The sequence below is a fragment of the Diadema setosum genome, chromosome 1 (assembly GCF_964275005.1).
Source record: "Diadema setosum chromosome 1, eeDiaSeto1, whole genome shotgun sequence".
In the NCBI taxonomy this organism is placed as follows: domain Eukaryota; kingdom Metazoa; phylum Echinodermata; class Echinoidea; order Diadematoida; family Diadematidae; genus Diadema; species Diadema setosum.
Window position 1 is genome coordinate 14038735 of NC_092685.1, and position 24076 is coordinate 14062810.

General features: G+C 38.1%; 1 protein-coding gene across 1 annotated transcript; it reads right to left on the minus strand.

The window, feature by feature from the left end:
* Positions 1-7113: 7113 nt before the first annotated feature.
* On the minus strand, positions 7114-14907 carry LOC140237104 (sterile alpha motif domain-containing protein 9-like). Its single transcript, XM_072317046.1, has 4 exons — positions 14877-14907; positions 13918-14319; positions 8335-12548; positions 7114-7275 (listed from the first exon to the last, which is right to left on the minus strand). Exons 1-4 carry the CDS (start codon positions 14905-14907, stop codon positions 7114-7116), a joined length of 4809 nt encoding a protein of 1602 aa, XP_072173147.1.
* Between the last annotated feature and the right edge of the window lie 9169 nt (positions 14908-24076).

Sequence of the window (24076 nt, forward strand, 5' to 3'; positions counted from 1 at the left end):
CGAGTTTAATTTTCGTCATTATTCACCCTTTCCATATCGATTCACACGTTCACATGTTGCTCCGTGCTGAATACATCATTTCCAGGGCAATTGGTGTTCTTTGTTAATGCAACAGCTAGGCATGAATTCATTCAAAGGACTTCTAAGAATGCCTTTACATAACATAAAGGAGCATACCTATTACGATGTACGATGATTGTCCCACGGCACTGCGACTGGACTGTAACAATCAGAGCAGCTTTTCAATAAACCTCCACACCGAATGATAAATGTGTATGTGTTACGCTTCATTCTTATGCCATTCCACTGATAACTGTAATACCTTTAGCTAGTCATTAAAAAAAAGAAAGATAACGATTGAGCATTTTCCTTATATAATTATATACATACATTGCATATATTTGATTATATACATATATATATATATATATATATATATATATATATATATATATATATATATATGTACACACACATATGAGCAAACACTCGGCAAAAGATTTTGTGACTGAATGCTATAGTACTGCGAGATTTTAGCACTTAGCTATCTACAATTTATAAGTGCATTACTGATACACGAGATCCTTCCATAAAATTGGAGCTAGATTGTGCTCCTGCAGAGGGAATGTTTGCTATTTCAACTACTCCAGTACTCTTCTACAAAGTAGAAGCCGGTTGGCAACACTCTCTTCAAGCATATACACAAACACATTTATGCATCAGACACATGAATGTACTTGCCTGTCATGGCCGATAGACACAACAGATCTATACTCGCCCCCGTTCTGCAAAGCACTGTACCGTTAATATTGTGACGGTCAGGACAGAAATGTAGTGGCAACTTTCACACCCTGGACCTCCGTTATACTGAAGGCGCAGCGTCCTATAATGAATGAATACTAAATACTTTGCCAGGTGATTAAAATGACGAAAAGCATGTAACAGATATTCATTTTTTTAACCAATGGTATATCCGTTTTCTTTCATTTTAACACACCCATCATGTTCCATTATTTATGAGTAACTTCATAAGCCTTCATACCAAAGAGAATAACACTTCTAATCAGAATTTTCTGTTGATCATATGGATGAAATCCTCACTCTCCCTTATTATTATGTGACATGCAAAGGCAAAGTTAAAGGCCCTCTATTCTTGCTAGTACTTCTATGGGACAGGCGGAAGGCCGAAAATGAAAAAGAAAAGAAAACATTTTGGAAGATCGGAAATCAAGGAAAGGACCGCAAAAAAAAAAAAATGCAATACAGTACTTTCAAGACACCCTTTCTCTCTTGATAACCATCTCTTTCTGCATGTCTGCATTAATTCCTTGTCAAATGCAAGACAAAATCGACGCTACATGAAATGTTTCCTTTATTGATTCATTTATTTCATACCCATTTCATACCCAGCGACAGCAAACCATCATAACAAAACTTTAAAAAAAGTTGATAAGCCAACTGGCAAACACAACCAATTCCTTGGAATTGACTAATCGAACTCAGAATTTCGTACACGAGGTCTTCATCTAAGTTGGCGTTCTAGGGTATACTTAAGATAGCTATACATCTATTAAGATACTAGTAAACGAAGACATCTCCAATACAAGACGAGGAAAAGTTCCCAGGTGTGGGAAATCGTGTTATTGTGAACAGATGATAAGACTAGACGTGAAATGAAATTTGATTTAGCAGATCGGCGTTACACGCAAGTATACCCTTGTTTTCGAAACTCCTTCGAGCTAAGAGAATGATTTTAGATATCACATATTGCTATCCATATTAAGATTACAGGTACTATACAGATTCTAAAATGTCAGTAGCAATCACATCTTGCAACTTTTGCTTACAGTGTCAAGCAATTCGAAGTTATTGAACTAATTAGTTGTTATCATATTTTCAATAACTTCAAAGTTATCGAAGCTAGAGTTATTCATATTATGTATTACAAAATATAAGGTGTGTGAATACTCAGCAACAGAGCTTGGGCATCCATTGTAACACAAATGTAAATCTATAAAAACTGGGAAAGTCTATAGGTTGCATCACTCCGAGCACAGAAGAAGAGAATATCATGGCATACATTCGAATGTTGCTTTGACAGTAACTTTTATAGAAATATTCACATCACGCATTCACAAAGAAATAATGTAAGACGAAAACGACTGACTCCATATCTGTAATGAAATATCATAAGCTTCCGATACACAAGTACTGATAGTACTATTGATATCCTGATAAAGACCAATAGGTAAATGCGTTTAATAAAACTATATACATAATAACAATCTTGAATGTGATCATATATACATGTATACACACATGTTTACGCATCATCAAAACAAAACACGATGAAATAAGCACAGTCAAGCTTGTAGCATAATATTATGTGTGGAATTAATGATAATACGCTCTTGTGATATGAACATTCCTAAGAGCTGAGTCAATACGAATTGACAGTTCCCGTGTTTACACAAGACTAAACGGAACAGCCACGAAGTAAACTCTTTCATTCAATGGTGCATTCAGAACAACGTTAAATAGACTCAATTTGTCTCACGTAGTCACGAAACTGGTACATCTGTACATGATGGAGAGAAAAATTATCAGAACAAATAACTTTACTCTCCCTTTTCACATCGCATTACATACTCCACATTACACTGTTGTGTGGCGACTGATTTGTTATTTCTATAAACATGAATTAACATACACATACATGATAAGTTTAATAAATGGACAATATACAAGCAATAGCAATGTGTATCCACACGCCTTTCCTTGATTCGAGAGAAGAATGTCACATGTAAATCAAGACACACAGTTATTGAAAGTATAATTGATGTTGTCAAACACACACACATATACAAAAAAAAAAAAAATAGATAAATAACCGGTAAGTGACTTAAACGCCTTCGAACAGCCTAACTTTCGATAAAATTACATTATTATGTAATAACAAAACTGTACATAACTCCGATCGTAGATTAAAAATACAAAAGTCAATACAGAAATGAACTGAATCAAGTTTCGCACACAAATGAATATGATACAATACAATTATAATAGCAAGTTATATAGTGTATCTTGTGATTGAATGTATTCAAGGCAAATAAGATCATAATGTAGGATCCTACAACATAAATGGATCAGTGCTTTGTGTGAATTTCAGAATACAAATCAAACATTTCATTCTTTAGTCAGTGATAAGACACGTTACACCTAGAATGGAATTAACATTCTTCCGAGATTTAAGAAAATACAGGAAGTAAAAGTGGTTGTTTGAAAGCAATAATATGAACTGTGAATACTTCTTGAAATATTTCTAATCACATAATTGTACATTACATCTAAAGTTCATATCAATAAATACAATCGAAGACAGTCACACAAGGTTTACTCGATAAAAGCAAGTGAAAATACACCTCATTAATTCTATATACAAAATAAAACAGTAAGAAGTCCGCGCGCATCAATATCTGTAACAACAAATTTTCCAGAAAAATCGATGTATTTCTGTATATAATAGTGTAGCTTCTGGTAATCACACATAGTGATATGCGCTGACAATAGCTTCGATGATATAAGTAACGAAACTGATCATATCTTTATAAATGCAACATAGCATTCTAAGAGATTATCGGCAATGTGCTCTTATTGATCAAAAGTCCCTGAAACTAATGCGCTTCTTTCCTTTCTTGAAATAGAATAATACTTTACAACTACTACTATACAATCAGGTCATATGCAGACTGTACACGATTCTACCACTTTGAGGAAATAACAAATCTAAACAGCGACTCCAAAGCTGCAGGAAAAATGGCAGTGTTTGAAGTTGTCGACGTCTGGAACGCAGCTCATGTCACCATGTCCTTAGTTACGAGAAAATTCATTAAATTACGAAAAAACGACTGGGGCGAAAATCCATGTTGACATCATATTGACGAAAGGATCTTCGACACAAACACGAAACAATTTCGTGAAAGCCGAGACGAATGAACGTAAACACAAGGGATGAGGATTCCGCAGAAAGAGGGTTGATGATAAACTTGCTTGGACCTCAACCGAAAAATAGTGCAAATTATGAAAGATTGCCGCAGGCTTCGACGTATAATAACAGATATACCATGATTTCAAATATGTAAAATTCTTTTCAGATCAGATGAAAGGAACCGAAAATAAGTTGTTGACCACAATAAGGCCATGGGCTGTCTGGTTATGACGTAATCGAGCCTTTGAATCTCTTCTAAAATGCTTTTTGAAACATTTGTCAATTTCATGCATTATGGGCAAAGATTCATTACATGACAAGTTCACAATATTTTCAAAAATCAAAATGAAAACAAAACAATTCAGCCCCTCTTTAAAAAAACAAGGAAAAGTAGAAATTACGCGGTGCGTAAAATATGTCCCCGCCGGAAGTAGCATTTAGTAGCAAAATGTACAATATAGGTAAAAAGATCAAGGTCAAAGGTGAAAGAAGTCAAGGGTCAAAATTCTATGTAGAAGTTTTGAAGCCCTCACCTAGTGCCATCACATAAAGCAAACGGAATCGAAATCGGGTTAGAAATGACGAAGGAGTAGCATTTTGTAGCCAATGTACAATATAGGTAAAAAAATCAAGGTCAAAGGTCAAAGAAGTCAAAGGTCAAAATTCTGTGTAGAAGTTTTGAAGCCCTCACCTAGTGCCATCACATAAAGCAAACGGAATCGAAATCGGGTTAGAAATGGCGAAGGAGTAGCATTTGGTAGCAAAATGTACAATACAGGTCAAAAATCAAGGTCAAAGGTCAAAGAAGTCAAAGGTCAAAGAAGTCAAAGGTCCAAATTCTGTGTAGAAGTTTTGAAGCCCTCACCTAGTGCCATCACATAAAGCAAACGGAATCGAAATCGGGTTAGAAATGGCGAAGGAGTAGTATTTTGTAGCAAAATGTACAATATAGGTAAAAAATCAAGGTCAAAGGTCAAAGAAGTCAAAGGTCCAAATTCTGTGTAGAAGTTTTGAAGCCCTCACCTAGTGCCATCACTTAAAGCAAACGGAATCAAAATCGGGTTAGAAATGGCGAAGGAGTAGCATTTTGTAGCAAAATGTACAATATAGGTCAAAAATCAAGGTCAAAGGTCAAAGAAGTCAAAGGTCCAAATTCTGTGTAGAAGTTTTGAAGCCCTCACCTATAGTGCCATCACATAAAGCAAACGGAATCGAAATCGGGTTAGAAATGGCGAAGGAGTAGCATTTTGTAGCAAAATGTACAATACAGGTCAAAAAATCAAGGTCAAAGGTCAAAGAAGTCAAAGGTCAAAATTCTGTGTAGAAGTTTTGAAGCCCTCAACTAGTGCCATCACATAAAGCAAACGGAATCGAAATCGGGTTAGAAATGGCGAAGGAGTAGCATTTTGTAGCAAAATGTACAATATAGGTCAAAGGTCAAGGTCAAAGGTCACAACTGAAATTGTGTGTAGAAGTTTCAAAGCTCCCATGTAGTGCTCTCATATAAAGCAAACAGAATCAAAATTGGCTCTTAAATGACAGAGAAGTAGCAAATTGAACATTTTGATCACACACTGACGCTCACACGGACAGACGGACAGACGGACACACGGACACACACACACGTACGGAGCCCGTTTCATAGTCCCCTGCTCGAACTCGTTCGGCGGGGACAATAAGGAACCATCGTGGCTCAGTATATAAGACCACGCACTCTTAATCACGATGTCTCTGGTTCAAGTGCCATGACTGTATTGCAGTTGTTCGTTGTGCCCATAGGCAAGACATTGTTTCCTCATCCCGTGGTTACATGTAGATATTCATCGCTTCCTAAGGAACTACCAATAACAACAATTCAATTCAATTCAATTCAATTCAAGTCAATTCAATTCAGTTCAAAAGACAGAGAACAGATACACTATGCATTTTATATAGCTATTCACACATACTGATAAACACCGCATTGGTAGACAAAAAAAAAAACACACACACACACACGCAAACTTTTATCTTATTGTCATGCAGAATAGCGGCCAAAATTTTGGCTATGGAAGTCTGAACGAGGATGAATGAAATAGGCCTACATTAAATTGCCAATAATCTCTGGCGTCAACGAAAAGCTATAGATATAACACTTTATTGCAGGATATTATATCAAAATGCAATTATAAAGGATATACACCAAGCTGTTTCTATCGTTTACACTGGTACACGAGAAAGAGAGTGAGAAGATAAGAAACTTTCCGACTCGAAAATAAAAAAAGAACAGAACAAAAATCGGCCAAATATCACTTGTGGACTCTATTATGAACAACGAGAAGTTTTCTCATCTGTCAATATATAATGAAGTCATTCCGACATTAAGTTAGCATTGCGGGTTTATGTAGGTCACTATAGAAATGTACATTAGGTATTTCAATACCTATATTTCAGAATTACACGCACATACATACACACACACGCACACATACTGTTTTCTGTTTACATGGAAGTTTTAAGTAGATACACTGTACCACATTATTTCCCTTGACGATATTTTACCTCTGTTCCGAGAAGGAACTCTTGTCCTAATATATTAAGTCGAACAATGTTGAGATATGAAACGTTTTGGGTTTTTCAAAGCACGCTATTATGAAGTCCTTTATCTAAGCAATTGTTTAATTTCCCAGTTTTCTGCACGGTCAATTGCGCCTCGGACTGCAAAGTCGACTTCTCTCAAATTTGTGTTAGTCCGATAATCAGCTTCTTGCCATATATCTGGTAGAAAGCGTGAAATAAAGTATGTCAAATTACACAGCATTGAACCGTTGAAGTCAAATCCTGAGTATACTCAGGCAGGTGTCAACGGGAAATATGTTTTACAGTAAAATAAAGTCGTCCTCAACGGATTAAGCTTATAAAAAAGTGATTATACAAGAATCAGAAAATTAAGAAGATCAAGAAATCGATTTTCGGGGATTCTGTCAAGTTTTCGCTCTTCTGAACTCTATAACTATACAAAACACAAAGAGTTATGCAAATATTCTTTGCTATTGTCAGCTCCAAATCAAGAGCAGCAAAACTGAAAGACAGACCACAGAATGATGTGTGATACGTCCCTGGATACTGGCCTCCGCAGGTTAGGCCTATGTATAAGAAGCGGCCCCAGTAGCTCTTGCTTTTCCTCTTCTCCTGACAACTAGCACGAAATCGTCGTCATCACTACTCTGCTCCGTCTTCTGCTGGATTTTGTTCCTGATCTGCTCGAGATCTTTTTCCAAGTTCATCCTCGACTGCACCAATGTCCTCTGTGAAAGGGAAGTAGCATTAAGAAACAGAAATAGACTGTAAGCCGCGTAAAAAAAGAATAAAGATATCATGTAGTGAATATGTGTGAAGTACGATGGCTTATCTGGAGACGGAAACCAACTGTTTTCCACAAAATAAAATAAAAAAAAAAATGCTAAATTGGTCGTATCGTTTGCATCATATTGGAGATCGGAAATAAGATTTGTTGCCAATGCACACTTTCCAGTCGTTGATGATGCAAAATCACACACATACCAACACACACACCTACACTAAATTCAATTCAATTTCAAATGGCACGAATCAATTCCCCAGCAGGCCTCTTCAAAATGTGCGCTGTTGTCTTGTTTTTCTTCTTTTTGTTTTTGCTTGTCAGCTGATTAAACCCGGAAGTGCCACCAGAAATAAAGGACGATTACAACTTCATAGACATGCAGATTGAGTAAATGCAGTAATATTAGTAGAATACATCAGTGAGAGTTTGAGGAAAATCTGACAATCCGTTCAAAAGTTATGGATTTTTGAAGTTTCTGCTCAGTCACCAATGGTCACTGCTGGATGACAAGACTACTACAGCTTGTGATGTTATACATGCGTAGAATCATATATAGAAAATATAAGGAAAATTCAACATATTTTCACTTTTTTCCCCATAATTGTGCCTCTTTTAGAAGGCAGGGGAAATAATGTTACCCTTAATATACGTCATTTTTATTTTACAGGCATATTTTTTTTTTGGTGAAATTCTCTTTATACTTTCCTTCTATCGACTATGTGGCACCATACACTGTAGCAGTCTTCTCATCCAGCAGTGACTGCGCAGATACTTAAAAATCAATAACTTTTTAACGGATTGTCCGATTTCCCCCAAACTTTCACTAATTTATTCCAATAATATTGCTGCATTTACTCAATCCACATGTATATGTAGGTGGACTTGTCCTTTAAGGAATTGATGGATTCGCCCCTGGTCTTTAACAATAGCCTGCCCACTTGACTTCAGTAACTGGTGTTCCACCACCAAAACTCGTTTTAAGTGCACACATTTTACGATTTACCTCTTCAGCTGTAAGTTGCTGTCTGTTCCTCCTCTTCCGGGTCTTGTAATCGATGTCTTCTAATTTGGCAATGATCTCATCTTCCTTTTCATAAAGGTTGTTTAAGCTGCCAAGGAGGTATCCTGGATAGGCCTCGCGGATTGGTGTTTCTCTCACTTGATTGGGAGCAAGTTCCTTTCTCTTTTCTGTGACGTCGTAAGCCAGCGGGCCGGCAAAGTTAAACCCAAGAAAGAAAGTCACTTTCTCCTGGCTTGGCTGGATCGGTCGAGGGCGGGATATTCTGATGTAAATGCGCTCGTTAGATGGTGTCCTGAATACTAGTCTTTCAGCGTCTTGGATGGTTCCTTCAAGCCGGACGAGTTTTTCCACAACTTCTTTCCGTGACCAAAATTTGTACCTTTCTTCCTCCAAGGTTGAATTAGTTGCACGGAACATGAAGATGTGCACGAACCTTTCAAAACCCTTTCCTTTTGCAAGAAGAAAGTGTGTCAGGGGCCTCCGTTTAACTAGTTGGTGACGAGGGAGAGAACGATCATGCCCGTCATTTCGCTTTGTTGAATTTTGGCCAGAGATCATTTTGTTCCACTTTTCCCGTAGATTAATGACCGCTTTCTCTGTCGATATCCCTCCATTTGTGTTTTGGGTGGTATTGCCACTATCCTTCGGCCAGGCAAGCAGCAACGCAAAAAGGGCTCCATACAAGCTGCGATCGAAATCATTCAGGTCTGCAATCATCTGTGAGACCGTATCGAAGTCTGTGTGTTTTTTTCCTAGGGACGCCAGGGCAAAGTGAACACACACCAATAGCTTCAGGTCAAAGACATTCTTTGGTCTGTTCTGGTTTAGCAGTTGAAGAACGGTGGTTAGCTGCCCTCCATCCTCATTCTGAGCGAGTTTGAAAATCGCATTGAATGTGTCTGCTTTCATTGATCTTACTTGTGTTCTACGCCAATTATTCATAGATTCTTGATCATTCTTCACTGAGGTGGGAGGGTCATCATCATTGCTCATGCAGAAAAACCATACAAGGTCATCGTAAAGCTGTGGGAACTTGTGGTTCTTGACATGCAACTCATTTCCTACATCTTGCTTTGCTACAGACCCATTCTTACTGCATGTCAAGAGATCATTGATGCTTTCAAACGAGATATTGGCCCTCTTTGCGAGCTCCTGCAACTGTTCTCTGCAAGCAATCCATCTGGCATTCAGTGTGGGGATCTCCTCATTGGTCAATAGATAGCGTCTGATCACGTCCCTCCCATTTCCTGCACAAAATGATCTTTCTCTCTGCTCCAAAATCCGTAGAAAGCGAAATATGACTTGCAGCTCACCAGTGTATCCAGAAAAGATGGAAAAATGTGTTTCCTCTGTCTTGCTGTACTGTTGACATTTTTGGAAAGCAGTTATTCCTTCCTGAAGGAGGCCAAGAAGTATATCAGTCTCCTTCTCATCGAGCGGAGTATCAGCGTTTTTTTGGTAGGTAGCCATTTCTTGGATGATTATTAAACCGAGTGTGTGCAAGAAAAACGAGTTGGTTTCTTGAAAGCCTATTGCCTTGTTGGCAAAATATTTCGCTTCATCAAAGTTTTTCTCCGCAAGGTGCAAGCGAGCAAGTTGTTGCGCAATGATTCCACTCTGAAACTTCTCTAATGCTCCATCCAGCAATCGAAAAGCCTCTGGTTTATCTTCTTCGAGGAGATAGGTGATCAAAGGAGAAAACTGGCTTTGCTCTCTCGAGTCAAATTCAGACACCTTGCGTCGGACAAGGAGTTCGCGGGTTTTCAGGACCATGTACGTGTTCATGTAGGCCTTTGACTCGAGAATGCCTGACTCATGAATGAATTCGGAGATGACGTCTCCGATTTTCTCATTTTCGCACTCGACAAGTTGTTTGACAAGTTCTTCAGCAAGGGAAGGGCTGACTAGCTTGATCACCTTTGTGAGCCCTTGTTTGGTATGAACTTTTGTACATAAGAGAAGAATCCGTATCGCATTGGAAAGCAGATTTTCCCATGGAACATGCTTAACTAGACGCCTTGATCCTCGACCTTCCAGTGGTGTGTGCGCAATCATAAACTCATCACAGCAAGAGACTGGCATCCCGAAATTTTCCATGAACATGCTGATGACTGAAATGTACTTCAGCAATTGAGCTTCGGTTCCTGATATGTCTTCCAAGATTCTGGACACGATTCTCCTAATGTAATCTGGGTTACATTCTTCCTTCATTACCATGAAACCAATCAACCTCTCTGGTTTTTCACTGTACTTTTCTTCGTATTCGTTGAACTTTTTTTCAAACCAGTTGCGCTCTCTGTTTGATAGTTTGTGCTTCAAAACTACTGAGTTTGCACCATTGCAGTTTGCCATTGCCTCTGGATCTGGAGTTCTCTTGCAGTGAAGGATAACGCAAGTCAAACTGTCCTCATTTTTGTAGACAGCTTTGAGTTGTGCGATGAAGTCAATAACATCACTGTCATCCATATCATCGAGCAGAACAAGAACAGGCGGGATGTCTTCGACAGCACTGTAGCCAAAATGACGTACCTCTACAATTTCCTTAACTGTTGGTTGTATGGCTCTCCTGACAGTTACACAACGAATCTGACGATGGTAATTCCACATAACTTGTCTTGCGGCGGTACTAGCTCCAGAGCCTGGTTGATGAAAAACAGTAAATGTCACTAACGGACCTGAGGCATTTTTCATGTTTTCTAGTTTTGTTTCTACTTTACTTTGCAGTATTTTGCTGGCATCACGTTGTAGAACATGATTGTATCCTCGTTCTCTGACTTTTTCATCTGTTAGAAAGAAGTTCCACCAAGAGACCGCATTGCCACGATAGAAGTTATGCTCTTCTGACATTGCCAAATCCTGAAATTCAGGACTGTTTTCATCCATTGCAGGGTTCTCACATTCATTTAGCAGAAGAACTTCGATGTTCTGCCATTTGGAACGCTCTTTGTCCGGGAGGATGCATGCCTGCTTCTTGGACTTCGGAAGTAAAGCTGGAGCAAGAGATGTTTTTCCTATAAGTTTCCTTATGTGACCATCAATCCAACGCCAATCATCAACAACGTAGCTGCGCTTGTTGAGCTGCTCTCTTGGCAACCACTTCTTGACTTCTTGGGCCCATTGTTCATAGAGTTTAACATCATTTACGAGAAACGTAAATGAACCCTTGCCCTGCATGGACGACTGTAACTTCTTAAAAATGTCGCTCATGATCTGGATGTTTGTGTCAGACAGGAGGAGGAAGATGATCACAGCCCTGTCTCTGGGTATTGCAGATGTTGTGAAGAAGTCCACAGCACGATCTACATCTGCGCTATATTTCTCATTCCATTCAGAAGTCAAGCTTGGAGTTGCGATATCGTCAAGATCTTCTCTTCCGTTGGTAAATATCCAGGCTGGGACATCATTGAATTCTACTTCTTCTAAGGATAATTCCTTCCTAAATGTCGACGGTAAGAGTAACTTCAGATCTTTCTCCTCCTGAACCATAGCACACAGCCCATTTTTTAGTGACATCGAGTCACAGTCAAACACGGCATTCCAATTAACCAACGAGGTAAAACCAAACCTTTCACGAAGTGAATTACATCCTTCGGATTTAGCAGTTTGTGGTTTGTTTACAACAAGGAGAGGGTGAAACGCGATATCAAGAGTTCCTGATTCTTCTCCTGTCAGAAGATAGCGAACGCGCTCCTCTTCTGCCGATAATTTTTCCTTAGATAGCGTGTGTTGTTTGAGAGCAGATCTCTGAGGATAATTGGCATCAGTTTCTCCATCGAATCGCAACTGTCCACGTTGGAGTTGACCCATTTCATTTCCTTTGGACATTGAAGAAGATGACAATGCTTCACGTGAACTGTGATCAAAATCTCCCTCCGCAAGAGAGGCACGCTCTTCTACAAGTCTTTTTATTGGTTTATTGCTTTCTTCGCCTCCTGACTCGCTTGAGGACGAATCTGATGAAGTTACTCCGAGCAACTTTTCCCGAGCGTATTTGATCTTTCGCCAGATTCCTGTCGTCAAGTTGAAGTCTTTCTTGATATGGTTTTCTTTATACTCTGCAAGTAGCGCTCCATCTACATCCTCTTGTTGAAATCTAGCAGCCACGTCCCCAGGAATATCTACCTCATGTACAAGCCAGTCTGCCACGTCGTTTGACGACATACCATGCAAACTTCGAACCTTCTTTTCCTCGACATCTATAAATAGGACAAAAAGAAATAAGGAAAGAAATCGGGAATTGTAAGTATTAATTGTATTATTCACACAATGAAACACAAAAGTACTGAGAACAGCGTATATAACTCTACATAAAATGACAGTATTATGCCCACATAAAACTGATTTAGAGTCGCCGGCAAAAATATTTAGATTTCTATGGCAGATACAGTGAGTAGTCTGATATATTTGTATTGCTTTCAAACATTGCTGCGAGGAGCGCTGTTTGTATACTTGTTGATATCTTGTACTCATCAGCAAGCGCATGAGGACACAGGCGAGTGAGGGTAAAATATTTTTCACTTGGACGTAAAACGTTTAAAGCATGTACGTATAAGCTATTGCAGTGTCGTATTGCATGACAAATTCTTTGCATATTTCATTAAAAAACACACCATGCATTTTATCTTTCATGTAGCTTGCTAATTTTTACAAATTTACAAAATCTTAAGGAATCTGATATTTCTGGTGTATCACAGTTCTTACAAGAAAAAGAATTCGTAAAAGGATTTACGTAAAAATATTTTCCTTTCAATTCCTGAAATGTTCTAACCGGGATATGACATGATTTCGCTAGAAATCTATTTCACTCAATTCATATAGCAATATTTGTTTGATAAGCAGATGATCCATGCTTTTGTAATTATACAATCAAACACATTGTAATAATTATAATTATACTGTATATTACAAGTACCAGCTCGTTTAAACGTGCATCATCCAATACAAACTGAATATTTCTTTTTAACTACAGATTTCAAATCAAAAATACCTTCGTACAGTAGATTCATTAATTTAGATACTTATTACACGCATGTCAATACTTCTTAGAGGTGTAATATTGTATACTTGTTATATATACCGAGTATTATGTTTCTTACATTTAAACACATGTACCTTGTCAAAAATAATGTATAGAGTACTGCGTAATATGCATAACCTTTTGTTTGATGGAAATAAAGCATAATTGAATTGAATCGAATCTCATAAGAGTGGAATGTCCCTCAGTGTTTAAGTTACTTTAATGTATATAGAGTAAAATCAAATGAAAAGACGGTTAGAAGCTTCAATAAACTCTTGCGTAAACTAATAACTTAATGGGACCTATTAGAAGAGTGAAATTAGTCAAACACACACGTACAAATTAGGCGAAGTAACATGAAATATGCAGTCTTGTATGTTAAAAAAATGCCCAACACACAAATACACACACACACACACACGCACAAATCTTTGATAAATTGTAACAATTTCTGTTTAAAGATTGTTTCAGCGATGTTTGAGCGCTTCATATTTTTGATATGGCGTCGAAACTACGTTTACCACGTCCAAGAAAGACATTTTGAGTACCTGTCGTCTGAGGGATGTCGGATAACATTGAAGATTCCTGCAAGTGAGTCCTGACTCTCAGCTGTACACCAGCGGCGTCCTCTAGTGCAGGTGTAACCAGAAGATCCGTGAGAGCCATCGACAGTGTTCCGTCCGTACACGCTCGCGTAAATCTCTTATAATTTGCTCTCGTCTTCGTTAGAACATAGAAATGAATGGAGCTAAACTGCACTCTGCACAGGGATGCACCTTGCTCCTCGAAGAGAGACGCAAGTCGTAAACATAGGTTTCTGTTACTATGCCACAGACTGACATTGTGGTAGTCACCTACAACTTGCTGAATGAGCTGCTTTATGGTGCTCTTTACCTCATCAGGGCCACTGAGTGTTGGCTCAAATTCAGCAAGTACATGCATTTCCCTTTCTGTAGAGAGATATGAAAACGGTATTTCGACAGAAATTATTTAGGAAACAAAGTTTGCTGTGTTCTGATATAAAGACTATCAGGCTTAAAACTCTTTAGGCCTAATACGGTCCAACGATAATCCTGCGATTAACGTCCCCCATAAATTCCCATCCTATAAATTTCTTCATGAAGACACGGAATCTCGCAGAATCTAAAAAATTGCAAAATCATGAATCTAATCTGGATATTTTGTGCCTTCAGATTGTTTTTCTGCACAGTATACGTTGGCATATTTTTATTTATTTATCTTACTTTTTTTTTTTTTTTGGGGGGGGGAGTCAAATCATTGTGTGCGAGATCAATTGCAATTGTCTTTCACGTCGTCATTTTGGGGGGCAAAGTAAAATTTTGAGAACTGATGATGCAATTACAAATCGAGCATGCATCTTACTGTCTTATGAATCTGTGACACTTTGGATTGCCTCATAACGTACTACATATGCGAAAAGAAATTCAATGAACGACACAACAGCGATGACAAACCACTTCATAATAACGAAGTGAGCATATCTTACCGTCGTCATCATCCCCCGTGGCTTCTGCCATGCTAGATAGCAAGTGGTTGTGTGTGTCTCCAAGCTGAACGGTGTGCACTTTGTCGTGAAAGTGCAACTCTTTTACACCTCCTTCGATTGATATAATACGTGTCGGGGAATCCTCTATGTCTTGCAAAGAATCTTCTGCAATAGATTGAAAACTTAACATCAACATCAATGACAAGTACTGGCTCCTGACATTGACGGTCTACTGTAAACTACAAATTTCATAAATGGACAAACAGTGGACATCGTGAAATATTGATAATAATGATTTTGAAAATCTACCGAAGCGGTTGGCTATTGGTTGGCTAAGGTTGGCTATTGAGTGTCCTTCTCGCAAATCTGGCTTTAGATACCGTAACAGAACTTAGAGCTCATCATAATATTTTCATTTTGACTGTGACACCGTTGACACTTTTTTACAGCTTTAGGAAAAAAAAAACAACAATATTATACCTGTTCCCTGTCATACCTGTAACAGACACATGTTTCAACGTCTTTTATTCATCATTGTGCAAAAATAGATTAAAACTGATTACGTTTTGTGACGGGACAGGAGTATTAGATTCACGTGAAACCGGTTTATACACTAAATATTTCAATTTCGATTTCAATTTCAATTCATTGCATATTTCACAGTGAAAAAATACATCAAATACGACAAAATGAAATAACATACATCCTTCTAGGAGGCGTATAGTATAACATTCAAGATTCAAGATTCAAATTTATTTTCATTTCCATCAAATAACAGAGAAATTATGTACAATGCATATGCCCAGGACATTCATGATAATTGCAAAATGTGATTTAACAAAGTAAATATGAAAATGAGTTAAAGAAACACAATTGGGTTTTTTTTTCTTCAAAATATGTACATAATACAATTTAACTAAGGATGGGGATGGAAATGGAGGGTCCCACTAAGAAGCAAAGCTTGTATGATATTGGAGCCTCTGTATATAGACACATGATTATTATATTTGTATTGTGTGTACCATAATATAGTAGTCGATGAAGTTGGAATCTCACAATACTGTAAATTCTAAAGAAATATGATGGAACCTATTTAGAAGCAAGTTTGTCGAGCGTAGGTCCCAGTATTATGAATAGTTCTTCATGATGTATCTAAAATCAGCTAATAATTCACAACTAATTGGAGTTGGATAAATGCAATTTATCTCTGAGTTTTTCTTCAATAAATATCATTTTGTTGAATGACCACGTAAAGCTTAAGCAGCCAGCAAAAACTAACATCTATGGCAAGCGTGCAGTTTCTTGTAAATGTATTATCTAGTATCTTATTTAGAGATGTTAAGGTGTATGGGTGGTCATTCTACATGTAGGACACAACAGCTTCAGTGCCGTATATCAAGGCCGGCGGAACGAGGGGGAGGGGGCGTATGTGTTACAGAGATTCATTTTTCTATTTGGGGAATTCATCAAAGAGAGCGGTTGCGACATAAATTCATGGCCCGAGATTTACCGGCTATACATAATTGACAGTTTCATGGATGGTTTTCAATGGCAACTGTATATGAATCAAGAGTCTTACAGCGATAATAAACCCCCTCTTATTCTTTTTATCATTGCAAGCACTAAAATCTACAGATTATGCGGTTCAGGATCTTTACAATACACTTTGTAATGCCTTACCCGGAAGTTTTTGCGGAGAGTTCAAAGGTGGTCGAGCTGCTCCGTGTTCCTCTTGGGTCGAGTGCGCGCCAGAACGCGTCGTTCCTGACCCACCTGATTTTTTGCGACGTCGATTTTTGTTTTTCCTACCCATCTATGGAAAATGACATGGACAAAAGCTACGTCAATCACAGTTTTCCTATTCCAATAAGTTTATTACTTTCATCACGAAAACATCGCGGTTATATTGTAACTGATGTGTACATTATGTCTGAGAGTCGACTGTGAAATGGCTCTCTTTTAATGGCGTAGACAAGTCTTCAGACCTGGAATGGAGGTGGGGGGGGGGGTCCAGAGGAGATCACAATCATGTTTAAACAACCATATAATCATAACCACACACACACAACCACACACACGCACACACACAGATACATATACACGGAGATATAGTCATCATCCACAAACACAAACTCCCTCCCCCTACTGTACCACACGAGGGAGATTCTGCATTATCAGAATTAAAATTCAGCGATCTTGTGCACACTTTTGGTAATACACATGTATTTAGATTTTTTTTTCTATCAGAAAAGTACGACAAAATTACTCTGGAGAATGTGAACAACAGTATCTGTCGTCTCTTCCGCTTGTGCGTCATCACTGTGTATAACTATACGTGTAAGTCTATGGAGGTGGACAGAGGGTTTCTCCCACCCCCTGCCGCCCCACTCACACACACACACACACACACACACACACACACACACACACACACACACACAAACACGACAAAGCTTTGTCACTTTTTAGAATTAAAATGTAATGATGCGATGCACACTTTTTGCGGAATATTCAACAAATCTTCAATCACCAAAGTGCACTAGATCTACAGGGGAGAAGATGAAGAAGCTTTTGCATTTTTGAGAATTGAAATTCAACGATCTGGCTCAAAGTTTTTTATGGAATAATATCGTCAATCAAAATAGTTGTACGTAGTCTATATACGGAGACCAAGAAGGGAAAGGGTGTGGGAGGGGGTATCCCCCTCTCACATGAGAGAACTTTTGCCTTTTTATAACTGAAATTCAAGGATCTGGCTCTCACTTTTGGTGAAATGTTTTGGAAATTATCAATACCCTGCTATAGGTTTTTCCACCCAATTTCATCAGATTTTCATTCGATTTAACGATGCAATCATTCAAGTTCGAACAAATTTGAATGAACATTGAGCTCAACATTCAAAAACCTTTACTAGGTCATTTCAATTTCATTAGCATTCCACTTCGTGATTTTCTCACGACTGTCGTGAACGTGTAAATACGTATTCAAATCAAAATTGCACGCGAAACGCATTTACATTTGCATCGGCACCGTCGTGATGAACGTTAAGGAATTCAAATTCACGAAAAGGCAACCATTTACAGCATTTGGGCAGTGTTTTTAGTCACTTATTGTATTCTTTTTTCATCTATTCTCATCTATTTCAGCCCCACCCCCACCCCCCCCCCCCAAAAAAAGGGCAAGCTTAGGTCCTTTGAAATGGACCTTTGACTTTTATGTAATGACAAGTCGTCATCCGAAGCAACAAATTCCATACGCACTATGCATGGATACATTCATTTAATTTTATGCACGACTTTGGCGGCTGTTCGAGTATGAGATTACATGAATATTATCATAAAAATCTTGAATATGGACAGAACTGTCGCTGAAGCATTTTATGACAACCAGCAAGATTATCTATAATTGTGAATACACTCTTGGAAAAAAAAAAAAACAGGTCTACGGCTGGGCCGAGTGGCGTAATGTAGATAACGACTTCATAATGCTTTCGTGCATTCGTGAGCATGATCATTCATTGAGGTTCATTATAGTATACTGCATGTACAGAAGAGGCTTTTCCTCCGAAGTGTTTGCTCTGCTTGTGTACATTCAATATAACATTGTGTTATATATATATTTATGCTACATACATTTTATACGGATTCACTGTAACGATTAACTACCGGTATATGGTATACTGACGCATGTTTTAATTCATATCATTACGCCAACAGTTTGTTAGAAATGGCGTTCAGTGATGAAATGGAATGCCGCAGAAATGAAACAACGTTGATAATTATTCTGCCCATGTTCCTGCATTGGATATATTATATTCATAGATAAGACAGTTGTGCTGACGGAATAAACTAACGGAAAGTGCTTTTGTTTCCCACTGCCTTTACATAATATCTCTAAAATACCAACTCTCCATTCTCAACTCATCAACATCCTGGAGTGGTGGGTTGATATCAGCAGCAGTTTACATATACCAACTTATGTTATGTATGCTATTTACTTGTCTGTTCTCTGGACATAATAATTACACAACTATACAGCTTTGCATGCATTCGTGATGAATACCTACCAATGAAACGGAAATAAGTATAAGGGTATGTAAGGCTCATAATATTCTAAATCGGAAGTATGATATTTATTTGGAAATGACCCTCCTGAGCCTTGCACTCTTTTGCCCCCCCCCCCAAAAAAAAAAATCGGGTGATACACCAATCAATATCAACAAGAGGTGTGGATGGCAGTATAAGCCGGCTGTGACAAAGAAACGTATTATAAATTGTAGAGCATTCATTGCCATTTACTTGTGTGCTTGAACATTTCCATTCATGCACTCACATTCAAGCGTGAAAACAGTCTATCATACTGTTTAATGTATTTTTGGCATTACCCTGCTTGCATGTGATAACCTGTGATACTCTAAAGACAGTATACCTGACACATATCGTCCGGGTGTGCTGAAATAGACTCTACATTACATTGTCAATGAAATATGAATGCATATTAGTGCAGATCACTTGTACTGAAGGCTGCTTATCACGCAAAATAAAATTACGCGACCAATCTTAACATCATGAACAACAACAGACGAAGTTTTTTTTTTACTCGATCACAATCGTTCTGTGATATTGACAACTATAATAACTGCGAGTCTTACTAAGAGAGTTATTCAAACAGAGGTGAATTAATGGCCATGGCGTCGAGTTTAACAAAATGACACTTTCATAGCTTTGTGTTTCCGAGCGCAATGCTGAGGAAATGACGAATATCCTCTGTATGGTAGAGTTCGCCAGTTTGACCAGCAATTAGCCGTAAAAACATGTTTAGCTACGGAATATTAGCACGTTTTACTGTATAGTGTAGGGATGAAAACAAGCACTTACCTTTATCTTTAGTACTGTTCAATCGCAAACTGGGGAATTCCAGCTAAACATGGCCGAATCTATGAGAGACTGTCGCTTTCGCGTCAGTGTGCGAGCACATTCAATTGCAGGGACGAAGTGCGGGAAGTGGCGGTACACAAATGCTGCATGCAACATATCCTCACGCAAATCGCCATTACATGGCACCTGATAAAAGAAAGGTAGGCCCAGGGCCTACACGACATTTTCTCCTATTTTTGAATTTTTGTTTGCTGTTGTTGTTGTTTTTTTTTTCGTTTTTCGATTTTTATTTATTCATTTCTTTCTTTTTTTTTTTGGGGGGGGGGTTGTCTTTTGGTTCCATTTCATTTTCAGTTTATGATGTCTGGCGAATATCATTTCCCATTAGTAACACTTTGTTGTTGTGGTTTTTTTTTCTTCTTTTTTGTTGTTTTGGTTTGGTTTGTGTTTTTCTTTGGGTATACGAGACATCCCATCTGCAACACCATCGCACTGTGCAATTCAAATTTTAGCTTGAAAGGCCTATAAGATTTTGGTTATAGTTGTATGCCTTTTTTCCCTTGTCTATTCATGCAATATTCGTTTTGGTCGCAATATTTAGATCATAGGCCCTATTAATATGAGTATTCAACTGCCTTGCAAAAACAAAACTTGGTATCCATTTCCCGTTGGAAAGGAATTTGGTAAGAAGCATTCAGAATCCCCCGTCATCATGCATGCACTTATAGGCCTACTTGAAATGACTTGGCATAGGGCCTAATCATGTAGGCGATGTCCTTTACGAAGGGGTTACTAGTATAATTGCTGAATTATTGAGAATGGTATAAAAAAAAATATTTATTATGTTTTTAACCTCGAGCAAGATATGCAGTAGCAAAAGACAGCTAGTGGCGAATGAGTGGTTGTGTGTAATAGGCCCTACTTGGAATATTTTAGGATTTATTTATTTTTTTTTTTTTGCACATTGTAGCAAACCTGTGGGATTCCCACAAACCACTCTATAACAATCACTCCATATTGACAAAAGAACCTATCGGTCTCTTTGTTTACCTGAAACATGAAGACCCTCACTAATATTTTTTTTTCATAATTTCCCGTCATCACTCATTGAATATTGGAATAAAAAGTACTTCAAATGAACCCTAATGTCTGGAATAAAACCGCCCACGCTGCTGATGTAATTTGAATGTTCCTGCGTTTTCCATATTGATGTACTAGCGCAAATAATAGTACCCAGGGTCTACGGCCGCAGTAGCCGAAGAAAAAAAAAATGATAAAGAAATATATATATATACAGCTGTATATATATATTTTTTTCAGTGCAAGGACCGAACAGTTCAATGTGAAGCAATACGTACAGTTTAACAGGTTCAAATACCACTTGCAATCTTGTTATCAGAAGTTATCATTCAAAAACTGATTTGTTTAGATGACTATAATAGACGCTTTTTAGCAGCCCCTCAAATTTCATTTCCACCAAGTCCTTTATGAAACAATATGTATTTATGTTACAAGATATGTTATCAGTGACGTTTGTATTACCTATGTATATTGGTTGGAAATGAAAATAAAAACATGAATGAATGAATGAATGAATGAATGAATGAATGAATGAATGAATGAATGAATGAATGAATATCATCTGATTTTTGTAAGCGATTTGCTACACACTACGTTTTGATAGTAAGAATAATACTAGTAGTACACAAAATATACTTTGCCTTGAGAGTTTTGGTTAAAACTATAGGCAGAGGGTGACCCCTCAGTGAATAGTTCTTTTGGAGGTAACGAGGCCTGTAGCTTTAAAGGGGAAGGCTAGTAACTGATCAGTGGGAATCAGTGGAAATGCTGGGAGATGATTGTTCCAATCCTTATGGGATTCATTCAAGAGTTCATTGTATATCTGTTGTTGTGTGAAAATGATTTGCTTCAGATTGGTCTCATATTCAAGTAATGTGCAGTTTAATGCTTCCAGGTTAGCGTCCCTGGTCAGTGACGGAGCATTAATCTGCACATTACTTGAATATGAGACCAATCTGAAGCAAATCATTTTCACACAACAATAGATATACAATGAACTCTTGAATGAATCCCATAAGGATTGGAACAATCATCTGCCAGCATTTCCACTGATTCCCACTGATCAGTTACTAGCCTTCCCCTTTAACCAGAAACTCGAACTTAGGCAAAGTATGCGTATATTGTTCGATATTTTGGATCAAACATTAAAAAAAAAAAAAAAAAGGGGGGGGGGGACGAGAGGTGAAAAGTAATGTGGTGAATGCGATGCTGTGAAGGAACTCATAACTGACCCCAAGAAGTAGCGCATGATGTCAGGACTGCTTTGTGATGTTACAGTTGTTTTGTTCGAAATGTGGCGTCACAATTGTTTTGTTATAGAATTTGTTACATTTCACCAAGGAGCTTTAAGAGATGGAGTTCCAACTAGCTGTAATTATTCAAACAGTTGTCAGTTTCCTATTGAGGTACAAAAGAATTCACACTGTCTTTCTGAACAATCTGAAAATTCATTTTGAACGTTAACGTATATAGTTACTTATATTTTGATTGTTTATTCATTTTATGAAATGAAATCTCACTTAATGGTAAGGCATATGAAATAAAAGTCGATTCCGTTCAGATATAATTATAGGCAAAAGTGTAACTCAGAGCTGCACGTGAATGTTATTAAAACTGCACCCTCCTGGAATGCCGGCTTAATCACTCTTCCACTTTGATTCCGAAAATAACACTCTAATGGAATAATCTTCAAGTATTTATTCTTTATCAATAGATATATCCGATAGCTGCCATGTCACGGCCAGTCGAGTAATTTTCATTTTTATTTCATAATTTTTGGGAAAGTTCAATTCGCGCATCCCCCTGTCTTTATAACCATTATATAGATCACCTATATCTTTTACAAGTGGGGATGGCGAAAAGTAATTATTATCACAAGGACATCTTCCTTAAAAGTGGCTGGTGATTATGCAATGAGACACGAGTCAATTGTCTTCCTATCTGGGTGGCAGATCCAGTTTGGCACATAAGATATTTCTGAGTGGCGACATCGAACGTGGCTTCAAAGGAAATAAGACAGTATTGTGACTCCATTTTCTTGAATCTCCTTGATTTCACATAGCATAGTACTTAGCGACGGTACGACGCAGTGCGCGATGTCAAAGTTGCTTGTTAAAAATGGTTATATACATTTCACATTGACGGTACAAGGCTACGCACAATTTCAAAATTGCTTTGTGACATTATTTTGCAAATAATATATTTGCAAAATCTCTTCTTTTTCTTCTGTTTATTCTGCCTCCTTCAATCCTGAAGATTCTTGCAGATTTATATACATGTGTGTGTGCATATTACAAGGGCATCTGAGAGTGCAAGTGCCTGGATGCTGGGTGCATGGTGCAAGTAAAATCCTGTTGCTCGATCTACTCCACATCTTCCTTCAGGTGATGACGGAAGACATCTGCAGTCGGCGCCAGGACATGCAGGATGAGCTCCTGGGGTAGGCTATTCCACTACCATACTGTGGAAGGAAGGACTGTTTATGTTGCTCTGTCCTGGAGATGGGGACCAGATAGCCATATGGATGCTCTGTCAATTCAATTCAATTCAATTCAATTCAATTCAATTCGTTTCGATTTTATTGTCCGTTTCTGGAAATTTTGTCCTTGTTTGTCTTGTGTGATCGGCTGGACGTGGTGGTCATGTTGAAATCTACCAGCGAGTTCAGTGCATCTTGTACGGTTGTACAACATGGTCAGTAGAGAAACTTCTCTTCTTTTCTGAAGTAAAGCCCAGCCAAGTTGTTCAAGCATTTCCGATACGCTTGAGGTATATTATGATACTGGTTTAGCACGTTTCGCTCGGCTCGTCTCTTGATCATTGATTTCCGGTTGATGTATAGGCCTACATCCAGCTGTGTAGGATCCCAAACTGTGCATCCATTTACTATTATGCTGCAAGAGGACGCATGATATAGTGCCTGGTATATGTTGTCGTTTTGAGTTGGGTATAGAATGGATTCGTAAAATTCGTCGGAGGAAGGCCAGGGTGTTATAAGCCTTCTGGCAGATGTTTAAAATGTGTTGGTTCCACTTGTGGTTGGTTTCGATTGTGACACCAAGGCACCTGGCAGATGTGACATTGTCCAGGACTATACCCAGCCATTCAGATCTGTATTGGTGATGATATCTATAGTCCTCTTTCTGGTGACTGTTATTGAGTGGCATTTAGTTGAGTTCCATCAGTCAAGCTTTTGACCAGGTACCAGTTTATCCAAGTTTTGTTGTAGAAGCCTGGCATCTT